General features: G+C 40.5%; 1 protein-coding gene and 1 pseudogene across 9 annotated transcripts in view; one reads left to right on the top strand and one right to left on the bottom strand.

The window, feature by feature from the left end:
- IFT88 (intraflagellar transport 88) overlaps nt 1-20,897 on the bottom strand; it is a 129,337-nt gene that overhangs the window by 45,809 nt on the left and 62,631 nt on the right. For all 9 annotated transcript variants that reach the window (XM_074330134.1, XM_074330139.1, XM_074330137.1 and 6 more), the window contains 4 exons: nt 8,651-8,750; nt 4,432-4,518; nt 3,088-3,274; nt 1,067-1,175 (listed from right to left, as the gene is read on the bottom strand). In XM_074330134.1, coding sequence (XP_074186235.1) covers nt 1,067-1,175; nt 3,088-3,274; nt 4,432-4,518; nt 8,651-8,750 — 483 coding nt within the window. The remainder of the gene's footprint in view (nt 1-1,066; nt 1,176-3,087; nt 3,275-4,431; nt 4,519-8,650; nt 8,751-20,897) is intronic.
- On the top strand, nt 12,012-12,957 carry LOC109436840 (large ribosomal subunit protein uL10; annotated as a pseudogene).

Below are 20,897 nucleotides of genomic sequence, written 5' to 3'. Positions count from 1 at the left end.
TATTTCAGCAGTCCCCAGAGTCCTAAGCAAAATACAGTCCATGAGCGGCTACTGAGGGGACAGAATGCATGAGTGAGTTCACACAAACTACTGCACAACTACGGAGGGGAAAGGCCTTCGGAGAGTTCTGCCCCCTAAATCTGTATGTCACCTGCAACAAATAAATCATCCAAATTCAATCAGTAGTACTAATCCGTAATAAACAATATCTTCCTTTTAATTAGTAAGTAACTGCTTCAAAAATACCCTACAAGACTCAGAGTTAATACATTCTAAAGCAATTAATTTACGTTCAATGAATAGCTTATGTGTACCCAACATGTCATACTCAATTACTTCCATGATTATTCCCAAAAATTCATAAGTAGTTTTAACCTTTAAACAATTCCTCTTACAATGCAAATGATCTTTTAAAACAGGATCACTCATCAGCCATAAAAAAGAATGGAATCTCACCATCTGTGACCACATGGATGGATCTGGAGGGGATTGTGCTGAGTGGAGTATGTCAGACAGAGAAAGACAGATGCAATGTGAGTTTGCTTATATGTGGAATCTAAAGAACAGAATAAGTGAATAAACAAAACAGAAACAAACTCATAGATACAGAGAACAAACTGATGGTTGCCAGAGGGAACGGGGATTTGGGGGCTGGGTGAGAAAGGGGAAGGGATTAAGAAGTACAATTGGTAGTTACAAAATAGTTATGAGGATGTAAAGTACAGCATAGGGAATTATTGTAATACTATGTATGGTGCCAGGTAGGTCCTAGACTTATTAAGGGAATCACTTCGTAAATTATATAAATGTCTAACCACTATGCTGTATACCTGAAACTAATATAAAATAATACTGAAAGTCAACTGTAATTGAAAATAAATAATTTTTTTTAAAAAGAAGGAAAACAGGATCACTCAAATATTTCCATCACATGGTAATTAATCTGACAGTTGGGGTTTAAAATGTTAGCCTCATCAATTACTTCATTGGTTAAGCTCACTTAATAATGGCACTTGGCCACCAACTGAGTGAATTAGCAGGGGCCCAAACTTGGCACATAAGATACATGTTGGCTATCTGGTACAGAACTTGGGCACTGTTCCTCAGGATTGCATGGAGCTTTAGGAAGCAGTCCAAAGCCTCATCGAGCCGGTTTAGCTTCTTATAGGTAAGGCCTTAAAAAGGAGAGAAAAAAAGGAATAAGTATTTTCCTAAAGTAACAGAGTGAACCTTTAAAAGGACATAAATAGTCACCCAGAAGAGAAAACAAAGATGAACAGAATTTCTTAAAAGAACAACAAGGCGGGGGCAGGGCTGTTCCACTAATATTTGGCAGGCACTAAAATATGCTATAAATATAAAACTTCAGTGATTTTTGAGCATAGTGGGGAGGTGAACAGACAAACAGATTAATACAACAGAATAAACAGTATCAAAATTGACTCAAAGAATTTAGTTAATGGGCATTGGAAATCAGTAAGGACTAAGGATCTAGTAGTAAATGGTGCTAGGACAACTGTCTATGCATAAACAAAAATGTAGGGGTGGCCGATGGCTCAGTTGGTTAGAGGGTGAGCTTTGAACAACAAGGTCGCCGGTTCAATTCCCACATGGGACTGTGGGCTGCGTCCCCTGCAACTAAAGATTGAAAACAGCGACTGGACTTGGAGCTGAGCTGCGCCCTCCACAACTAGATTGAAGGACAACGACTTGGAGCTGATGGGCCCTGGAGAGGCACACTGTTCCCTAATATTCCGCAATTTAAAAAAAACTAAAAGAAAGAAAAAAAAGTAGATTCCTATTTTGAATTTATTGGTGTTTTGAATAAATTCAAAATTTATTTTAAAACTAAATAAAAAAACACAAAGCTGTAAAACTATGAAAAAATATAGGAAAAATCATGGGTTAGGAAAGGGCTTCATGAAGTAATAAACAAATGAAGCCACAAATTTTCAAAAAGTCAAATTTGATTATATAAAAAATTGAAAAATTCTGCTTGACAAAAGAAATTATAAAGTCAAAAGTCAGGCAACAGACTAGGACAAGTATTTAAAACACATAAAGAGGATAAAGACATATCTAGGCACCTTCTGCATGAAGGACTTTTCCGTCCAGTTCTCTCTGTCAGTCATGCTCTTTTCCCAGACACCCAAATGGTCCTACCCTCCCACCCTTCCACTATGGCGGTAAGGAGATCCTCAGTGAGGCCCTCCTTGACTGCACCTAAAATCATTTATCTGTCACCTCTTCTCCCCCAGCCCAGCGAGGGCTTCCTTTTCCCTGCTGGCAGGAGAGGAGAGGTGCACCTGCCTGATGGGCAGTTCTCCAAAAGGACAGATCAGATGGCCCTGCGGCAGGGTGCCCACCCATCAGCTTCATCCATGTCTCGGAACCCCAACTCAGCGTTAGCTGCACACTCCTGTATATGAGGACACAACTGGATCCATAGATATCAGAGGAAAGGTCATAACGCAAAAGAGAATAAAGATGCAAACCAAAACGCAGGGAGAAGAAAACTGGAAAACGAACTTCATTAATAATCCAAGATGAGACACTGCATTGCATCAAGCTGTGTTTGGAACACGGCAAACTCAGGGATAAGGAGGAATGGCACCATTTCAGGTGGCCTCTGAGAGGCAGGGAAGGGAAAGGGGTGCTGAGCCTTCAGGTCTTACAACATTTTGTTTATTAAAACCAATCTGAAGTAAATATGACAAAATGTTAAAATGTGTTAAATATGGGTAGTAGGTACACAGGTGTTTATTTTTTCTGTATGTTTTTTTATGTTTGAAATTGTTCATAATTAAAAAGGAAGAAAATGAGTTTTTCTCCACCCATCAGTTTGGCAAAAGTTCAATTACAATATCCAAATCAGTCAGTCTCACACACACACTGTGGTGGAAACAGAAATTGGAAAAGTCTCTTTAGAAGGCAATACGACAACATCTGTGCAAATTTTACACAGATTAAAACGTTTAAAAATAATCTGTAATCCAAGTCTTCCTTTCCGCTTTTCATTACAAGGAAGTCAACTCTTCTTCCTAAGGAGTTGGAACTCTGTAAAGCAATTTTTCCCGTTTTACTTACCAATATTATAAAGTGCTTCGGTACAAGAAGAATCATTTCTTAGAGCCTCTTTATAGAATTCAGCTGCCTTCTCATAGTCACCATTTGCAAACACTGTATTCCCTTTGTTAGTGAGAGCTGATGGGTTATATCTATCAGAGTTCACAGCTAAATCTGCATAGCTGCTGGCTTGTGCAAATTCATTTTTCTAAATAAAGTACAAAATATATACATATTCTTTAAAGTTCATCAAATATTTTTTCTAACTGTTCTGAGATTACAGATATGAAAAGCAGAAACAAATATTTTACATATCTTAGTCTTGATTGGCTTATTCTACAAAAGACTTGTACTCATCAAGTGCTTTCAGCAACCCAAATTTCCTATGACTGACCTCGAGTCTCATGGTTTGTGTCACTATTTACATGTAGGCAGCTCCATTCCGAACGCCCAGACTCCATGTCATTACTTACTGAACACGGTGCTCTCCACGCCCCACGCACTGAAGTAGCTACAAAGGCATCACTGTCTGACTGTCCCATCAGACTGGCTGCAGCACCCATGACGCCTTGCATTTCCAGCTACCGGTCATCTTTGCCTCATCTCGCTGCCATCACTCATGTGCAACACACGGACCTCTCCAGTCTCAGGTGGCATGTCCACCTGTGCCTTGTCAGCTCGGCTAGGCCACGACCCGCATTTCCGAGACTCCCATTCCCTGTGTGGCTGTCAGAGCTGGTGGATGGGACGTTCTGGGACATACGGAATGCAGACGTGAAGCAGCGGCCTTGCTCTCCGCAGGCCTTGCTCTGGCCATCAGATGCAGGCCTGATGCAAAATCCCAGGGTCCCACGCTGCCTTCGCTCACGTCACTCCACACCCGGCTCGTCCTCAGATTGCCCCGGGCCAGGTGCCTAGAGCCTGGCGGTGGACCCACAGAGGAGGCAGCTGCTGTGTGAAGTCCCTCTTCTAGTGGCCACAGGACATGCCTGCACTGGGTGCTGAGCGCTGCAAAGGTCCTTGAGCCCTGGCACCTTCCCGCCAGCTCCTCTATCACTGTGCACGTGTTATCCCTACACCCTGTCCCATAACACTCAGTGACTGCTTCCGGGCCGAACTTCTAAACAACAGATAAACTTACATATCACAGAACTGACCCTTCAAAAGTGTACTATTTGGTGGCATTTAATACCTTTCGTCTCCAGTTTCTCTCGTGGCAAAGGATTCTCAAAGTAAGAAATGGCTGCAGGGTAGGGGTCAAATCAGGGTGTGGCTGGGGCACCCGGGAGCCTCTCCTCAGGAGGGAATTTAGCAACAGAAAAATACCATAGTATCAACTCTTACTTATAAAAAAACAAAACTTACCAAATAATACAGGGATGACAGGTTGGTTGCAGCTGCACTTTTCACTCTACTGTCCTTTTTTTCAAACATTTTTAAGGTCTCTACAGCCTAGAAATAAAACATCTGAAAGTTATCACCATTGTAATATGACAGTATTCAGGCTTAGGCTGGGAAAAACTCAGTATCTGAGTGTAAGATGGGGGAGGGCACAGACAGGTGGATTAATATGTTTAAGAAAACAGATGGCAAGGTGAGACTTTCACTTGAGAATTAACAAATTCCTAAAAAGAATAAAATGACACTAAAAGTATAATAATGGACGACCACAGTAGGTGGACTTAACGGCAGATCAGACACAGCTGAAGAGAGCCTTTCAGCCCTGTGACACAGCATACTGTTTCCCTGCACAATGCCTGGGCAGTGAGGTTTTACCTCAAGGACACGATCCAATTTGCCTTTTACAAAGTAATTCTAGAATTTCTGCTTCTGGCAATCAGAGACCAGCCTATAAAAAGAAGACCATCTTCCTACAGAGAACAATTAGAAAAGTCAGGTCAAACACTAGAAATATTTTTTGAAGGTCAAACACTGGAGAGCTACTGAGGAAACCAGGATTTGAAGGTCAAGGTCCTAGGAAATGTTGACTAAATAAGTGTAGCAAAAGAAAAGGTGAAAAGAACATTCTTCAGAAAGAACATAAGAGACACACGGGAACATGGTGAGGTCTCACATAAACACAACTGGAATCCCAGAAAGGGAAGAAAGACTCGAGGCTGAGAATTTTCCAAAATCGATGACAGAAAGAAAATAGTTCTGGGAGTATTATAAACATGGTCTGATTATATAATTACATTTTCAAGTCATGACAAATCAAAGTATGTTATAGCCACCTGGAGGGCTGAGATAATCCTAACCAAACAGGACATCTGCAGTGGTCAGCCAGCTTGCCTGAAAGGTGAGTGAGTACTCAACCTGAAAATTACTGAGAAATTTCACGGGAAAAAAAAAAAAAAGGACAGAAAGACCGGCTTGCCTTCCTTCCTTTGAAATACATTTACTGAGGAAATGCTTGGCCTCGTGATGCCTCCTGCTCCTGGAGAAAACCCTACTTCAGCTCTTCCAGTAGCGGCCGTGAGCTGTCGCGGTCGGAAATAGCTGATGAAGTCAAACCTGAGTGCTGTGCTGTGTCTGGCCGCACAGGAAGCACCACTGAACGTGTGGACTCACTTTGTTTTAATGGCAGGAGATCCATAAAGTTTGGTGATAATATGAGTAAATAATTACTTTTTCACAGGGTTTTTGAAGAAAACTTTAAAGAAAACTGTTGGGATTTTCTAGGTCAGCAATTTATAATTCCACTAAGTAAACTCTGGAAGAAAAATCCCAAACATTTGAGATTCTCTTTCTCACTTATGTTCTTGGAAGGGTCTTCTCTAAAACTGCCAAAGAAGCTCCTAACTGTGACCTGGGAAGTGACTGTGGCTTGTCCTGCTCACCCTGGGCAAGTGACCTCACTGGCTCCCTCAGCGTCTTGCACCACTCACGGAAAAGCCACAGTGAGTCTCTACCTATATCAGCTGCATTTCACTTTGAATAAGAATTGAGATGTTTCCACCTTCACTTTTGAATGGTGTCACAAATGTATGTGCTAGTTTAAAACACAAGGCACGTGAACAGGAATAACTCACACATCCATTAACCTCTCTGGTGCCAAGTGACTCGAAACAAAGCTGCTCTCTAGTATTTATGACAGCCATCAAGCAGAGCATCAAGCAAGCTAACAGACAACAATTTAAAAAGCTCAACAGTAGTCTCTATTGTTCCCCTTAGAAACAGCTATTCATATTAGAGTCAAGGAAATGTGCTGGGTTTTATAATTCTGATATTTGCTAATTTGTGGCTCATTAGTAACAATGTGTTAAGACTGCATTTAACACCAAATTATTCTCCCCAAAAGGTTACTATAAAAAGCAATGTAATACAAAGCTATTACTTAAAAGAAGTACCAAAATTATTCTGAATTTAAAACATCCATTTAAGAACATCTGACAGAATAAAAACATAGTTCATATTTTAAGTTTCTAAACTATAAACTATTTTTAAAGTCTACTTAATTATTCTAATAAAAGGAATATTCTTAGCTATTTTTGACTGAAATGGGCTATTTTCATAACTGTTCTTTATAAGTTCAATTAATGAGTCTCCAACATTTGTCTCATATACAAATGAAGCTGATAAAAGTCCACTTAACAAAGTTAAATTTTGTTGTAAATGGCAAAACAAGTAATCAAAATAAATATTGTTGGTTTGGGTTGTTGTTTTCAAAACCCATGAAGGAAATAGATAGATCTTCGTGTCATTTTTCTTTCCTGGCAGATGCCATCCATTCAGCCACTGCTTCAGCATGCCACCACGTCTGCCCCCACACTATCAGTGACCTTCAGACCACACTGGTACTTCATCCCCAACCTCTGGCTTTTTAGCAAACGTCTTTCTCATGATAAAGGTGACTACACAATAGCCCTATCATCACAAAGAATCCCGCTCTGAGACTTCAGCATCTCTCCTTAAAAAAAGTGTTTAGAGTTAACTATAGTTATATCCTTATGTAAGAAAGCATACATTTTTCTCTTTTACTTTGAATTGTAAATAGTCTTTATTAAATGATCATTATGAGTTATGTCAGCCCAATACTTTTTAACCTAATAGTGTTCCTTTCAAACTAAGATTCTATCATACCCATCTCATCATACATACAATATACAAACAAAAGAAACACAAAGAAAGCAGCAATGTTGAAAAGAAAATAGAAATTACATTTTTAAAACATAGGTAAACTAATTGGTATCAAACTCTTGAAAATGCACATAAAAAAGATATTTTGAATGAGGCTAGGTAGAAAAGCAACAAACAATAAAATTTGGGTTAAAAATGAGTTTTAATATGGAAAAATTAGAGTTTATTCCTCAATGGATATAGTTTTAAACATGAACTATGGTAATACAGTGTTACATCTTTCTAAAAAGACCATTTAAAAATAAAGTTCAAGAGAAAATTGGCAAACACGGTTTTCCCTATTTTGTCACATATAACAGTACTTCTTGCACACACACATTATTTTTTGTTCCACAGGTGACTTCAGAAGGATAACAAGGACCAATTTATCCCACTTACCTGTCACTGAAAAAGCCTGACAGCAGCATCAGAGAGCTGTCAGTGGCATTTTTAATGAGCAAGGGTTTGATGATCAAATTACCGAACAGATATAAACACTCTTTGAAAAGTCTTTTTAGTGCTTTACGGATGCTGAGACAATTTTAAGCATCAAAATTCATCTACACAACAGAACCAGCCCAGAGAGCTGCACTGCGGCAATAACACAGTCACAGCACGGACACCGGGGCAGCCTTGACCTACTGTCACGTCTTGGGGTAGAGGCATCTGTCATTTCTAGTGTCCTCTAGACAGAAGGCAGGTCCTTCACTGGAAGAAAGGCTGAACACGCAGACTTGGGATAGGACACTGGAAAGACACGGTGGCTTTCTCTGGCCTTTGCTCTCTGGGTCTAAACCTGAAGGAGCTGAGTTTTCTAGTGGCCAGTACATGTGACACTAATCAATGGTTTTATAAACTAGGATATCTAATTTCATTCTGTATATTCTCTTTTGTCGCCCCTCCCTTTTATTCTTCTGGTTTTGTCACAACTATGTCTCACCTGTCCCACCTCCACCTGAGGTAACAGGTAGCAAGGCAGCAGTGAGAACTCCTGGCCTGTTCTGAAACTGTGATTAGCAATGGGACCCTTTTACGCCCAGTGGGTGTCAATGAGTAAACCAAACAGACCAAAGAGACAACAGGACAGCTGCCCTGGTGGAAACAGTGGGTGGAAGCCTCGGGCTGTTATTCAGGCTCCTGGCCTTCCCTCTCCTTTACATCGTACCTGATTCTGAAACACATTAGAGCTTCAGCAAACAGCTAGAAAGCCTCTAAGAGAAAGCTGACCTCTGGACTAGAATATGCTGGAGAAATGTAGCAACCAACCATGTTTTACATGGAAAGCATTTATACTTTTAAAGAAACAGGACAAGCAGGTTAAAATTCAAAGTAATACCACACTAATGGAATTAGGTTAAATCACTCAACTTTAGAATAACCAGGTAACATTATTCTAGAGAGGAGTTTCCTATATTATTGCTTTGACCAATTACCATGAAAGTTCATCTAATTTTTTAAAACTTACCTCATTAAAGTCCTTCTGTCTCAGGTACGTAATTGCCTTGTTTATCTCCAGGTCATTTGCTAGCTCTACGTACTGGGAGGCTTTCACAACTTCAACACACCTATAATATAAAGTGGAAAAAAAAAGGTTACTTTACTCTGTTTTAGCATACTTATGCTGTTGGTGGTTGTCTTAAATGTGACTTTTCAAAAAGAATTTTAAGTGCCCCTCGCGTTAATGTAAGGCTAAACATTTGATTTCTTCCAATATAGGCATTAAGTTACTGAATTCTTTTGCTCTAAACTAATTTTCTCATCCAATTTTTCATTAGCCTGCTGTCACTTCTAATTATTTATGGTATTTTTAATAAAACTGGATTGAGATCTATATTCTGATTTTGGGATTTATTAAAACAATTTCAATTCCTAACAGGTAAAATTGTTTCTGTATTTTTTCATCTTAAATGCTCTGATGGTGAGAAAAACCATAGAACTTGTAGAATGTATTTAATTTTTTTGTGTCCAGACTTGAGCAGACTATAGTAGATCTGTTCCCCAAAGCACAAAGAGTATCTGTTTTTAACGGTATATCAGGCCCTGGACCAATTCCTTTATAGTCATGACCACATTTAATCCTTACCACAACCTGAAAGACAGGCAGTGTGTCTACTTTACAGATAGGAAAACGGAGGACCTGAGATCACACAGGTAGAAAACTGTCAAGTAAGAATCAGAACCCCCGCCATTCCAGTGGCTCCGGCAGTTGGAGCACCTTACTCTGAACTCCCAAGGTCACTGGTTTGTTTCCCACATGGGCCAGTGAGCTGCGCCATCTACAGCTAAGATTGTGAACAGCTCTCCCTGGAGCTGGGCTGCCATGAGCGGCCGGAGGTGCCATGGCTTGCCATGCACTGCTGCAAGCTGCTGTGTGCCACCATGGATGGCCAGCGGCCAGCGTGAGTGGGCGGCAACCATAGTGAGTAGCCGGCAGCTGAGGAGAGCTTCTGTGAGCTGCTGTGAGAGGCTGACCGATGACTGGCAACCGACTGCCTGGGGACGGGGGGCAGGGGGAGGAAAGGGGAGCGGGGGAGTGGCCGGGCGCAGCGCAAGGCTCATAATACCAGCACGGGCCAGGGAGCTGTGTCCTACACAACTAGACTGAGAAACAACAGCTTGAACTGGGGTGGGGGGGCAGGCAGAAGAAAGGGGGAGAACGAATCAGAACCCAATTTCTGTTGATACCAAAACCCATTGCACCAAGACTAATGTTCTTAAAATTGAGGTCAATTCAAATCAATTTAGGATTAACTGGATTAACGGGATTAATTTTAAATAAGGAGCATGAGCCTCATTTTTAAAAAACAGAATAGAAAAAATATCAATGGGCATTGTACATAATAAGGGCAAGCACTGTTTCATGACACTTGTTTCAGTAAACAGTGCAAAACACATTTCTTACTGAGGGTCGGGTTAAAAAATGTTTCAAAGCTACTAGCCTAGACCAATAATTTAAGACTATTAAAATAGAAGATCCTTTTCTTCAAGCAGAATCCTTTTTTAACCACGACTTCTAAAAGAGACCCTCTGCTTGCTGTGGGAGAGAGGACTCCAAGACCTGACTGCTCAGTGCCCCTTCAGTGAGCCTCTGTCGACCCCACCAGCAAAGAAGCCTGTAGACACAGTAATGGAACCTCAAGGCTCCAAGAAAAGAATGTGGAGACACTGATTCGGTAATACATCTAGCAAACATTCACTGAATGTCTACGGTATGTCAGACATTATGTTTGGGATGAGGACTGTAAGGATAAACGAGATATCATCTGTGCCCTTGTGGGGGAAGCATGGCTGTGAACTGAGTTCTGTGTGCGAACTGTTAGAAAGGAATGCAAGAATACAGGGGCGGAGACCCTAAAGAGTTCGAGAGATATCTGAGCTCAGTTTGAAGAACGAGAACTGACCTGACACAAAGGCACTCCAGGAAGAGGGACCGCATGTGCACAAATGTGGGAGGCCGGGGAGGCAGAAGCTGGTCAGGAAACGCATCCCTCCACCACAGTACCGTTAACAAACCAAGGGCTCGAAGACAAATGCACCCTGCTCTCCTCCTGCCTTTCTCAGATGGAGTTCTGAAAGGAATGCGGCCCTACAGAAAAGGATTTGCATCCCTTTCCTCAGTGTTCCTAAGGACAGGACCTAGCACCCACCATTCTAGATGCACAGGATGTCTTAGAACTCAGGGCTTAATCATCTTGAGGAATCTCTATGAGAAGGGCTGCCAGCACTTGGACCCTTGAGAGCACTCTTCTCTCTACTTAGAATGGCACCTTCCCCACCTTACCCTTACTACTCCTTTACTTTCAGCAAGTTCCACGTACCTCTTGGACATTTGAATGTATTACCCCAGGTCCCCAGCGCACCCAAGTAGCAGGCCAGCCCCCACAGCCCCGACTAAAGGCCAGCTCCATGGACCTAGGCTCCTGGTGCACCTAAGTGCTATAATGACCCCTGCAGACCCAAACTCCAAGCCAGCCTGTGAGGCCCCAGACCACAGGCCAGACTCCAGGCTTGCTCCAGTGCCATGCTGGCTCCCATGGCCCTAAACTCCAGCAAAACCAGGTTCTTGGTCTGTCCCAGAACCAGACCAGCCTCTGGGGACCTAGATGCTGAGCCCACCCCAGTAGCCCCCAGTGCCTGATTGGCCCCAAGGACTCAGAATCCTGGTCTGTCCACACAGACTGTGGTCCCAGCTCCATCACCACAGATTCAAGCACAGGGCCCACCCCAGTGGACCCAGGCACCATACTGATACCTGTGTACCCAGCATTAGACCTGCCCACATGCTGACCCAAGCACTAGACCTACCCACACAAGTACTCCAGTAGCAAGCCTACCCACGGACAACACCAGATGGTCCACCCAGAATCTCTGGACAGGCTGACTGGTGAGGGGCTTTGCCCAACAAGCCAGTCTGGAAAGACTGGAAGAGGTGCCTACTTCCTTAAATGCACAGACACCAACACAAGGACCAATGATCATATATAATCCATGAAATACATCACCACCAAAAGAAACTAAGGAACCCCAATGCCTGATGCTAAAAAATGGAAATCTTTGAACCGACAAAGAATTCAGAATAATCCTCTTAAAGAAATCCAGTGAGCTATAAGAAAACAGATAGACAACCAAATGAAATTAGGAATACAATACATGAATAAAGAGAGAAATTCAGAAAAGAAATAGAAACCATTAAAAAAAAAACCCCCAGAAATCCTAGCGTTGAAGAATAAATGACTGAACTAAAGAATTCATGCTCTTGCCAGGCATCCTCATGAGAGTGACATCATCTTTACACCCTGCATGGCAATCCCTGACGCACCACTGTGATGCCCAGGGAAGACAGGGCAAACTGGAAGTCCAACTACTTCCTTAAGATCACCCAACTTCTGGATGATTATCCACAATGCTTCACTGTGAGAGCAGACATGGTGGGCTCCAAGCAGATGCAGCAGATCCACATGTCCCTGCAGGGGAAGGCGGCGGTGCTGATGGGCAAGAACACCGGGATGCGCAAGGCCATCTGAGGGCATCTGGAAAACAACCCAGCCCTGGATAAACTGTTGCCTATATATGGGGAAATGTGGAGTTCACCAAGGAGGACCTCACTGAGGTCAGGGACATGCTGCTGGCCAATATGGTGCCAGCTGCTGCCCACGCTGGTCTATTGTTCCTTGTGAAGTCACTGTCCCATCCCAGAACACTGGTCTGGGGCACAAGAAGACTTCCTTCTTCCAGGCTTTAGGCATCACCACTAAAATCTCCAGGGGCACCATTGAAATCCTGAGTGATATGCAGCTGATTAAGACTGCAGACAAAGTTGGAGACAGCGAAGTCACTGTGCTGACCATACTGAACATTTCCCCCTTCTCCTTTGGGTTGATCATCCAGCAGGTGTTTGACAATGAGAGCATCTACAACCCGGAAGTGCTTGAAATCACAGAGGAAACTGCATTCCTGTTTCCTGGAGGGTGTCCACAATGTTACCAGTGTATGTCTGCAGATTGCTTATCCAACTGTTGCATCAGTACCCCATTCTATCATCAATGGGTGTAAGTGGGTATTGGCTTTGTGTGTGGAGACTGATTGCACCTTCCTACTTGCTGAAAAGGTCAAGGCCTTCTTGGCTGATGCCTCTGCATTTGTGGCTGCTGCCCCTGTGGCCGTTACCACCACTGCCGCTCCTCCTGCTGCTGCTGCAGCCCAGCCAAGGTTGAAGCAAAGGAAGAGTTGGAGGAGTCAGACAAGGATATGGGACTTGATCTCTTTGACTAATCCCCCAAAAGCAACCAGCACAGCCAACTGTATTTGTGAAACAAGGAAAATGAAGGCTTACTTCTCTTCAAAAAAAGAAAATTAAAATAAAAGAATTCATAAAAAGCTTCAACAGAAAATGTGCAGAAAAAGAATTAGTGAACTAGAAGACAGGTCATTTAAATCATCTAATCAGAAGCGCAAAAGAATGAAAAAGAGTAAAAAGAAAGCCTACGTGACTTATGGGATACCATTAAAAGAAACAATCTATGCACTAGTGGAGCCTCGGGAGGAGAAGAGCAGAAAGCTTATTTTAAAAATAACGGTAAGACCTTGCTAAAACTGGGAAGAGATTTGGACATCCAAGTTCATGATGCTAATAGGTAACTCCCAAATTCCAAACCCAAAAAAATCTTCTCCAAGACATATAATAAAACTATCTAAAATCAAAGACAAAGAGAGAATTTTAAAATCAGCAAGGGAGAAATATAAGGGAACCATCATAAGGCTATCAGCAAATATCTTAACAGAAACCTTGCAGGCCAAGAGACAGTGAAATGACACATTCAAAGTGCTGAAATAAAAAAGATTCCAAACCAAAATACTTTAGCTTGCAAAGTTTTCTTTCAGAAATGAGATAAGCTTACACAAATGAACACAAGCTGAGGGAATTCATCACAACTAGACCTGCTTTACAAGAAATGCTGAAAGGAATTCTTCAAGATGAAATAAAAGGACGCTAAGTAATAAAATGAAAACATGAAAATACAAAACATACTGGAAAAGGTAACTACATAGCTAAATTCAGAATACTCTAATATTGTAAAATGGTGGTGTGTTAATCACTTAACTCTAGAATAAAGATCAAAAGACAAAAGTATTAAAAATAACTATAGCTACAATAATTTATTAATGGATATACAATATAAAAAGAGGTAAATTGTGACACCAAAAAAAAATTATGGGGGTACAGTTTTTATATCGATCCAGATTGTTATTAGCTTAAAATAGACTGTTATATAGGATCTCTTACATAAGCAAAAACCTACCAAAAAAATACACAAAAAACAGAAAGGAAGCAAATAATACCACTATGGAAAATTATCAATTCACAAAGAGAGATAGTAAAAGAGAATGGAGGAAGAAGGAAAAAGGCAATTACAAAACAGCCAGAACACAATATGATATACCTCTCAAAAATTACTAGCTAATAATTATGCATCAATATCCTTACCTATCAAAAATTACTATAAGTGTAAATGGATTAAATTCTCCAAATAAAAAGCAAATTGTCTGAATGGATTCAAAAACAAGTGCCCAGTATATTTTGCCTGCAAGAGACTCATTTCAGCTTTAAGGACACATGTAGGCTCAAGGTGGAGGGGAAAAAAATACTGCATGTAATAGAAAAACCAAAGGAGAGCCAGAATAGCTATACTTGTATCAGGCAAATAGACTTTAAGTCAAAAACAGTAACAGAAAACAAAGAAGGTCAATAGAGAACAATAAAAAGGTCTATTCATCAAGAAGATATAACAATCATAAGCATACATATATTCAACATCACAATACCAAAATATGTTCAGCAAATCTGAAGAAATAGACAACAATACAATAATAGTAGGAAATTTCAATACCCCATTTTCAACAATGGACAGATCATCCAAACAAAATCAGTAAGGAAACATTGGACTTGAACTATGCCATAGGTCAAACTGACCTAACAGAGAGATATAAAACATTCCCTTCAACAACAACAGAACACACATTCTTCTCAAGTGCACATAAAACATTCTCCAGAAAATATCATATGTTGGGTCATAAAACAAACCTTAGCAAATGTAAGAAGACTCAAATCATATCAAGTACCTTTTCTGACTATAATGGTATGAAACTACTGTGTTTCCCCGAAAATAAGATCTAACCAGAAAATAAGACCTAGCATGATTTTTAATAAGAAATCCTCTGAAAATAAGCTCCAAGGCATTTTCTGGAGCAAAACTTAATATAAGACCCAGTCTTATTTTTGGGGAAACATGGTATAAATCGGTAACAAGAGGAAAACTGGCAAATTCATAAATACATAAAAATTGAAAATCACACCCCTGAATAATCAGTGAGTAAAAAAGGAAGTCAAAAGGGAAATTAAAAAATATCTTGAAACAAATAACATGAAAACAAAACATACCAAAACTTATGGGATGCAGTAAAAGCAGTTCCAAGAGGTAAGTTTATAGCAATAAATGCCTACATTAAAAAAAAAATTATATATAAGAGGAGCAACGTCATAGGAATGACGGCAGCGAGGTTGTCTTCTTAAGTTCTCCTCCGAAACACAACACAATTGAACATCTATAAACCATCAAAGGACTCTCTGCTCATCACACAGAACAGCTAAGAGAGTCATATGAGGATTACTTGAAGGTGGGCAAACTGGGCGAGCAGGGGAAGAGGGAAGGGAGAGGAGTGGAGACACGGCTCGCATCTGTGTGTGCGGACATGCAGGGTGTCCCAGTACAGAACAGAGACCACAAGAGCCAGGAGGTGGGTTCTTTCCATGAGTCCCACAGCTGATCTCTCCTGTTGAGAGAGCAGCATATCCAGGGTTTGAGGCAGTAACCTCAGCTGAGACCTCCAGCTGGGCGCTAGATCGGACAAAGGACGTAAACTCCATACGTGGGCCCCTCCCCACACTCTCCCAATCCTACCCTCGCCCTTCCAGAGACTCAAGCTGGCCCCTGAGCTGAGGAGTAGTGTCAGATTACAGAGGAGCAGTAGCGCTCAGGATCTGGGAAGACCCAGTGTGACCCATAGAAGAGGCTGTGACCCATAGAAGAGCTGCTGTGACCCATAGAAGAGGCTGGGAAGAATGTGACACTACTGGACTGGGAGAGAGAAGACTCCTGCATCCCGAGCCCACATCCTTTCTGGCCTGCCTAGGGCAGGGCAATCACAATTGCAGAGACACACCCAGGGGTCAGCAGCAGGTGGCAGAGGCAGCTCTGGGCTTTCAGCAGCTCACAAATCTCATGCCCTCCACACACACACACACACACACACACACACACACACACACACAGAAGAAGAGCCCTAAGACTCAGGAGACCTGGGCACAGGGCTGGCTGTGTTACTCTCAGCACATATGTGCAGGAAAGAGCAGAAACTGCACTGACTTTGTAAAAACTACCATCCAGACCCCATAGCCCCATTCATCTAGAAATGCAGTCCCAGGGTCACTCTGGGCACTGGGTGGCCAGGTCTGCCTGCACAAGACACAGAAGACTCTTTGGTACAGCAGAGGACAACCTGGAGATTACTTGGTGGGCTTAAGCCAAAACTGGCACTGCTTTTTGTGTTTTGTTTTCCTTTTGTATTTTTGATGTTTTTGCCTGTGTTAAGTGTGGATCATCGGTTGTTTTAACATATGAGTGTATTTGGTTTTTCCTTTGTTGTGGTTGTTGCTGTTGCTGTGCTTGGTGATTTGCTTTGTTCTGAAATTGCCCTACACCCGGGCCCAGTTTAACAGGCACAAGATTCAATATACCCAGAGGCCAACTCCAGACCAAACCAGAATATTACCGGGTTTGACCTACAAGTGACACACCCAGAGGGAATTCTCTACAAGCACAAGAGAATGAGGGGCCAAGCCTCATTTACACAGTCAACCCTCAAACAGCAGATCATCCACAGTGGGCAGAGCCAAGTCTCACAAGTAATCAGCCTAGGACTCAATCCCACCTACTGACAAGCCAAAAGCAACTAAAGCTCAACTTTAACAGGACAACATACACAACACAAGGGTCACCTATGGAGCACACGCAGAGAATAGGGAAGTGGTGCAATTCAAATACAAAGGACACATACTACATAAGACAACCAGCAAAAACTAAGAACCCTAGGGGATCTACCTAATACATCGAAGCAAACACAGAGAGTAACCCAGAATGGGGAAACAAAGAAATACATCCCACCAAAAGAACAGAAGAAACCTCCAGAATTGGAACCAAATGAAATAGAGGTAACCAACCTATCAGAGACAGAGTTCAGAACACTGATGATAAGAATGTTTAAGGAGCTTAGTGATGACATAAAGAAGGATAGAGAAATCATAATGAACAACCAGTTAGAACTAAAGAATACAATTACTGAAATAAAGAACTCACTTGAAGGAATTACCAGCAGGTTAGATGAGGCAGAGGATCAAATCAGCGACTTAGAAGACAAGTTAGCAGAGATCACCCAAACAGAACAACAGAAAGAAAAAAGAATAAAAAACAATGAAGATGGTTTAAGAGACCTATGGGATAACATCAAGTGCAACAACATGCACATCATAGGAATACCAGAAGGTGAAGAGAGGGAGCAAGGGATCGAGAACATATTTGAAGTAATAATGACTGAAAACTTCCCTAACCTGGTGAAGAAAACCAACATACAAACCCAGGAAGTGCAGAGAGTTCCAACCAGGATAAACCCAAACACCCAGGTTCACACCAAGACACATTATAGTTAAAATGGCAAAGGTTAAAGACAAAGAGAGAATCCTAAAAGCAGGAAGAGAAAGACAGAGGGTTACATACAAAGGAACTCCTGTAAGACTATCAAATGACTTTTCTACAGAAACATTGAAGGCCAGGAGGGAGTGAGAGGAGATACTCAAAGTGATGGAAAACAAAGACCTACAACCTAGATTGTTTTATCCAGCAAGGCTATCATTTAAAGTTCTTGGAGAGATAAAGAGCTCCCCAGAGGAGAATAAGATAAAGGAATTTATTACCACCAAGCCAGCATTGCAGGAAATATTAAAAGGGTTTCTGGAAGCAGAAGAAAGATGTAAACAATCTAACTACAAATTTAAAAATGGCAATAACTATGTACCTATCAATAATCACTTTAAACGTAAATGGATTAAATGCTCCAATCAAAAGACATAGGGTGACTGAGTGGATAAGAAAGCAGGACCCTTGCATATGCTGTATACAAGAGACTCACCTCAGATCAAAAGACACACACAGGCTGAAAGTGAAGGGTTGGAGTAAAATATTTCATGCAAATGGAAATGAGAAAAAATCTGGAGTTGCAATACTTATATCTGACAAAATAGACTTTAAAATGAAGAACATATTAAAAGACAAAGATGGGCACTATATAATAATAAGGGATCGATCCGACAAGAGGACATAACCCTAGTAAACATCTATGAACCCAACATAGGAGCACCTAAATATAAAAAACAGATATTGACTGACATAAAGACAGAGATCAATAGTAACACTATCATAGTAGGGGACTTCAACACACCTCTGACAACAAGGGACAGGTCTTCCAGACAGAAAATCAATATGGAAACAACGTCCTTAAATAACACATAGGACAAGTTGGATTTAATCGATATTCTCAGAGCATCTCACCCCAAAGCTGCAGAATACACGTTCTTCTCAAGCACACATGGAACATTTTCCAACATAGACCATATGTTAGGCCACAAAACAAGTCTTGATAAATTTAAGAAAATTGAAATCATACCAACTGTCTTCTCTGACCACAGTGCTATGAAATTAAAAATGACCTACAGGAAAAAAACTGGAAGACACACCAATTCATGGAGGCTGAATAACATGTTACTAAATAATGAGTGGGTCAACAATGAGATTAAGGAAGAAATCAAAAGATATTCGAGACAAACGAAAATGAAAACATGACAACCGAAAATCTATGGGATGCAGCGAAAACAGTCCTAAGAAGGAAATTCATAGCAATGCAGGCTTACGTAAAGAAACAAGAAAAATCACTAATCAACAGTTTATCTTTACACGTAAGGCATCTGGAAAAAGAACAGCAAAATACACCCAAAGAAAGTACAAGGAAAGCGATATTAAAGATCAGAGCAGATAAAAATGAAATAGAGACCAAAAAAACAATATAAAAGATCAATGAATCCAAGAGCTGGTTTTTAGAGAATATAAACAAAATAGACAAACTTTTAGCCAGACTCATCAAAAAAAAGAGAGGACCCAAATTAATAAAATCAGTAATGAAAGAGGAGAAAGGACAACAGACTCCACAGAAATACAAAAAAGTTTCAGAAATTACTATAAGCAACTACATACCAACAAATTAGCTGCATATAACCCTCCAAGGCTAACTCAAGAAGAAACGGAAAACCTGAATAGACTGATTACCACCAGGGAAATTGAATCAGTAATCAATAAGCTCCCAACAAACAAAAGCCCTGGACCAGAGGCTTTACAGGTGAATTTTACAAAACATTCAAAAAAGAATTATCACTTATTCTCCTCAAACTATTCCAAAAAATCCAGAAGGAAGGAAGACTCCCAAACACTTTTTACGAGGCCGCTATCATCATGATCCCAAAATCAGACACAGACATCACAAAAAAAGAAAACTACAGGCCGATATCCCTAATGAACATAGATGCAAAAATCCTCAACAGCATACTAGTGAACAGAATTCAGCAGTACATTAAAAAGATCATACACCATGATCAAGTGGGATTCATTCCTGTTATGCAAGGGTGGTTCAACATCTGCGAATCAATTAATAGGATACACCACATTTAAAAAATGAAAAATAAAAATCATACGATCATATCAATAGATGCAGAAAAAGCATTTGACAAAATGCAGCAGCCATTTATGATAAAAACTCTTAAGACAGTGGGAATAGAGGGACCATATCTCAACATAATAAAGGCCATATATGATAAACCCACAACTAACATCATACTCAATGGGGAAAAACTAAAACCATTCCCCTTAAGATCAGGAACAATACTTTCTCCACTTCTATTCAACATAGTATTGGAAGTTGTAGTCACAGCAATCAGACAAGAAAAAGAAAAACAAAGCATCCAAATTGGGAGGAAGGAAGTAAAGTTCATTATGTGCAGATGACATGATACTATATATATAGAATCCTAAAGACTCCACCAAAAACCTATTAGAACTGATAAATGAATTTAGTAAAGTAACAGGATACAAAACTAATATTCAGAAATCAGTTGCATTTGTATATACCAATAATAAAATATCAGAAGGAGAAATTAAGAAAACAATCCCATTTACAATTGCTTTAAAGACTATAAAATACCTAGGAATAAATTTAACCAAAGAAATAAAAGATCTGTACTTAGAAAATTATAAGACACTGAAGAGAGAAATTAAATAAGATACAAATAGATGGAAACACATACCATGCTCATGATAGGAAGAATATCGTTTAAATGTCCATACTGCCTAAGGCAATATACAGATTCAACTCAACTCCTATGAAACTACCAAGGACATTGTTCACAGAAATAGAACATATAATCCTAAAATTTATATGGAACCATGAAAGACCCTGGATAGCCTCGGCAATCTTGAGAAATAATATCAATGATTGACATCAAATTATACTACAAGGCTACAGTAATAAAAACAGCATGGTACTGGCATAGGAACAGACACATAGATCAATGGAACAGAATAGAGAGCCCAGAAATAAAGCCAGGCCAATATGGTCATTTAATCTATTACAAAGGAAGAAAGAATTTACGGTGGGGTAAAGACAGTTTATTCAATAAATGGTGCTGGACAGACACATGCAAAAAAATGAAGCTGAACCACCTCCTTACACCTTATACAAGAATAAATTCAAAATGGATTAAAGACTTAAATGTAAGATCTGAAATCATAATACTCCTAGAAGAAAACATAGGAAGAAAGTTTGCAGACATTACCCGGCGTAAGATTTTTACTGATATAACCCTTGGGCAAGGGAAGTAAGAGAAAAAATAAACATGTGGATTACATCAAACTAAAAAGTCTTTTCACAGCAAAGGAAACCATCAATAAAACAAAAATGGATCCTACTGAATGGGAAAATATATTTGTCAATGATACATCCGATAAGGGGTTAATATCCAAAATATATAAAAAACTCACTCAACTCAACTCCAA

This window comes from Rhinolophus sinicus, linkage group LG04, assembly GCF_036562045.2.
Source record: "Rhinolophus sinicus isolate RSC01 linkage group LG04, ASM3656204v1, whole genome shotgun sequence".
NCBI classification, from domain to species: domain Eukaryota; kingdom Metazoa; phylum Chordata; class Mammalia; order Chiroptera; family Rhinolophidae; genus Rhinolophus; species Rhinolophus sinicus.
Note: the sequence above shows the minus strand (reverse complement) of the source record. Positions and strands in the feature narration are given on the sequence as shown.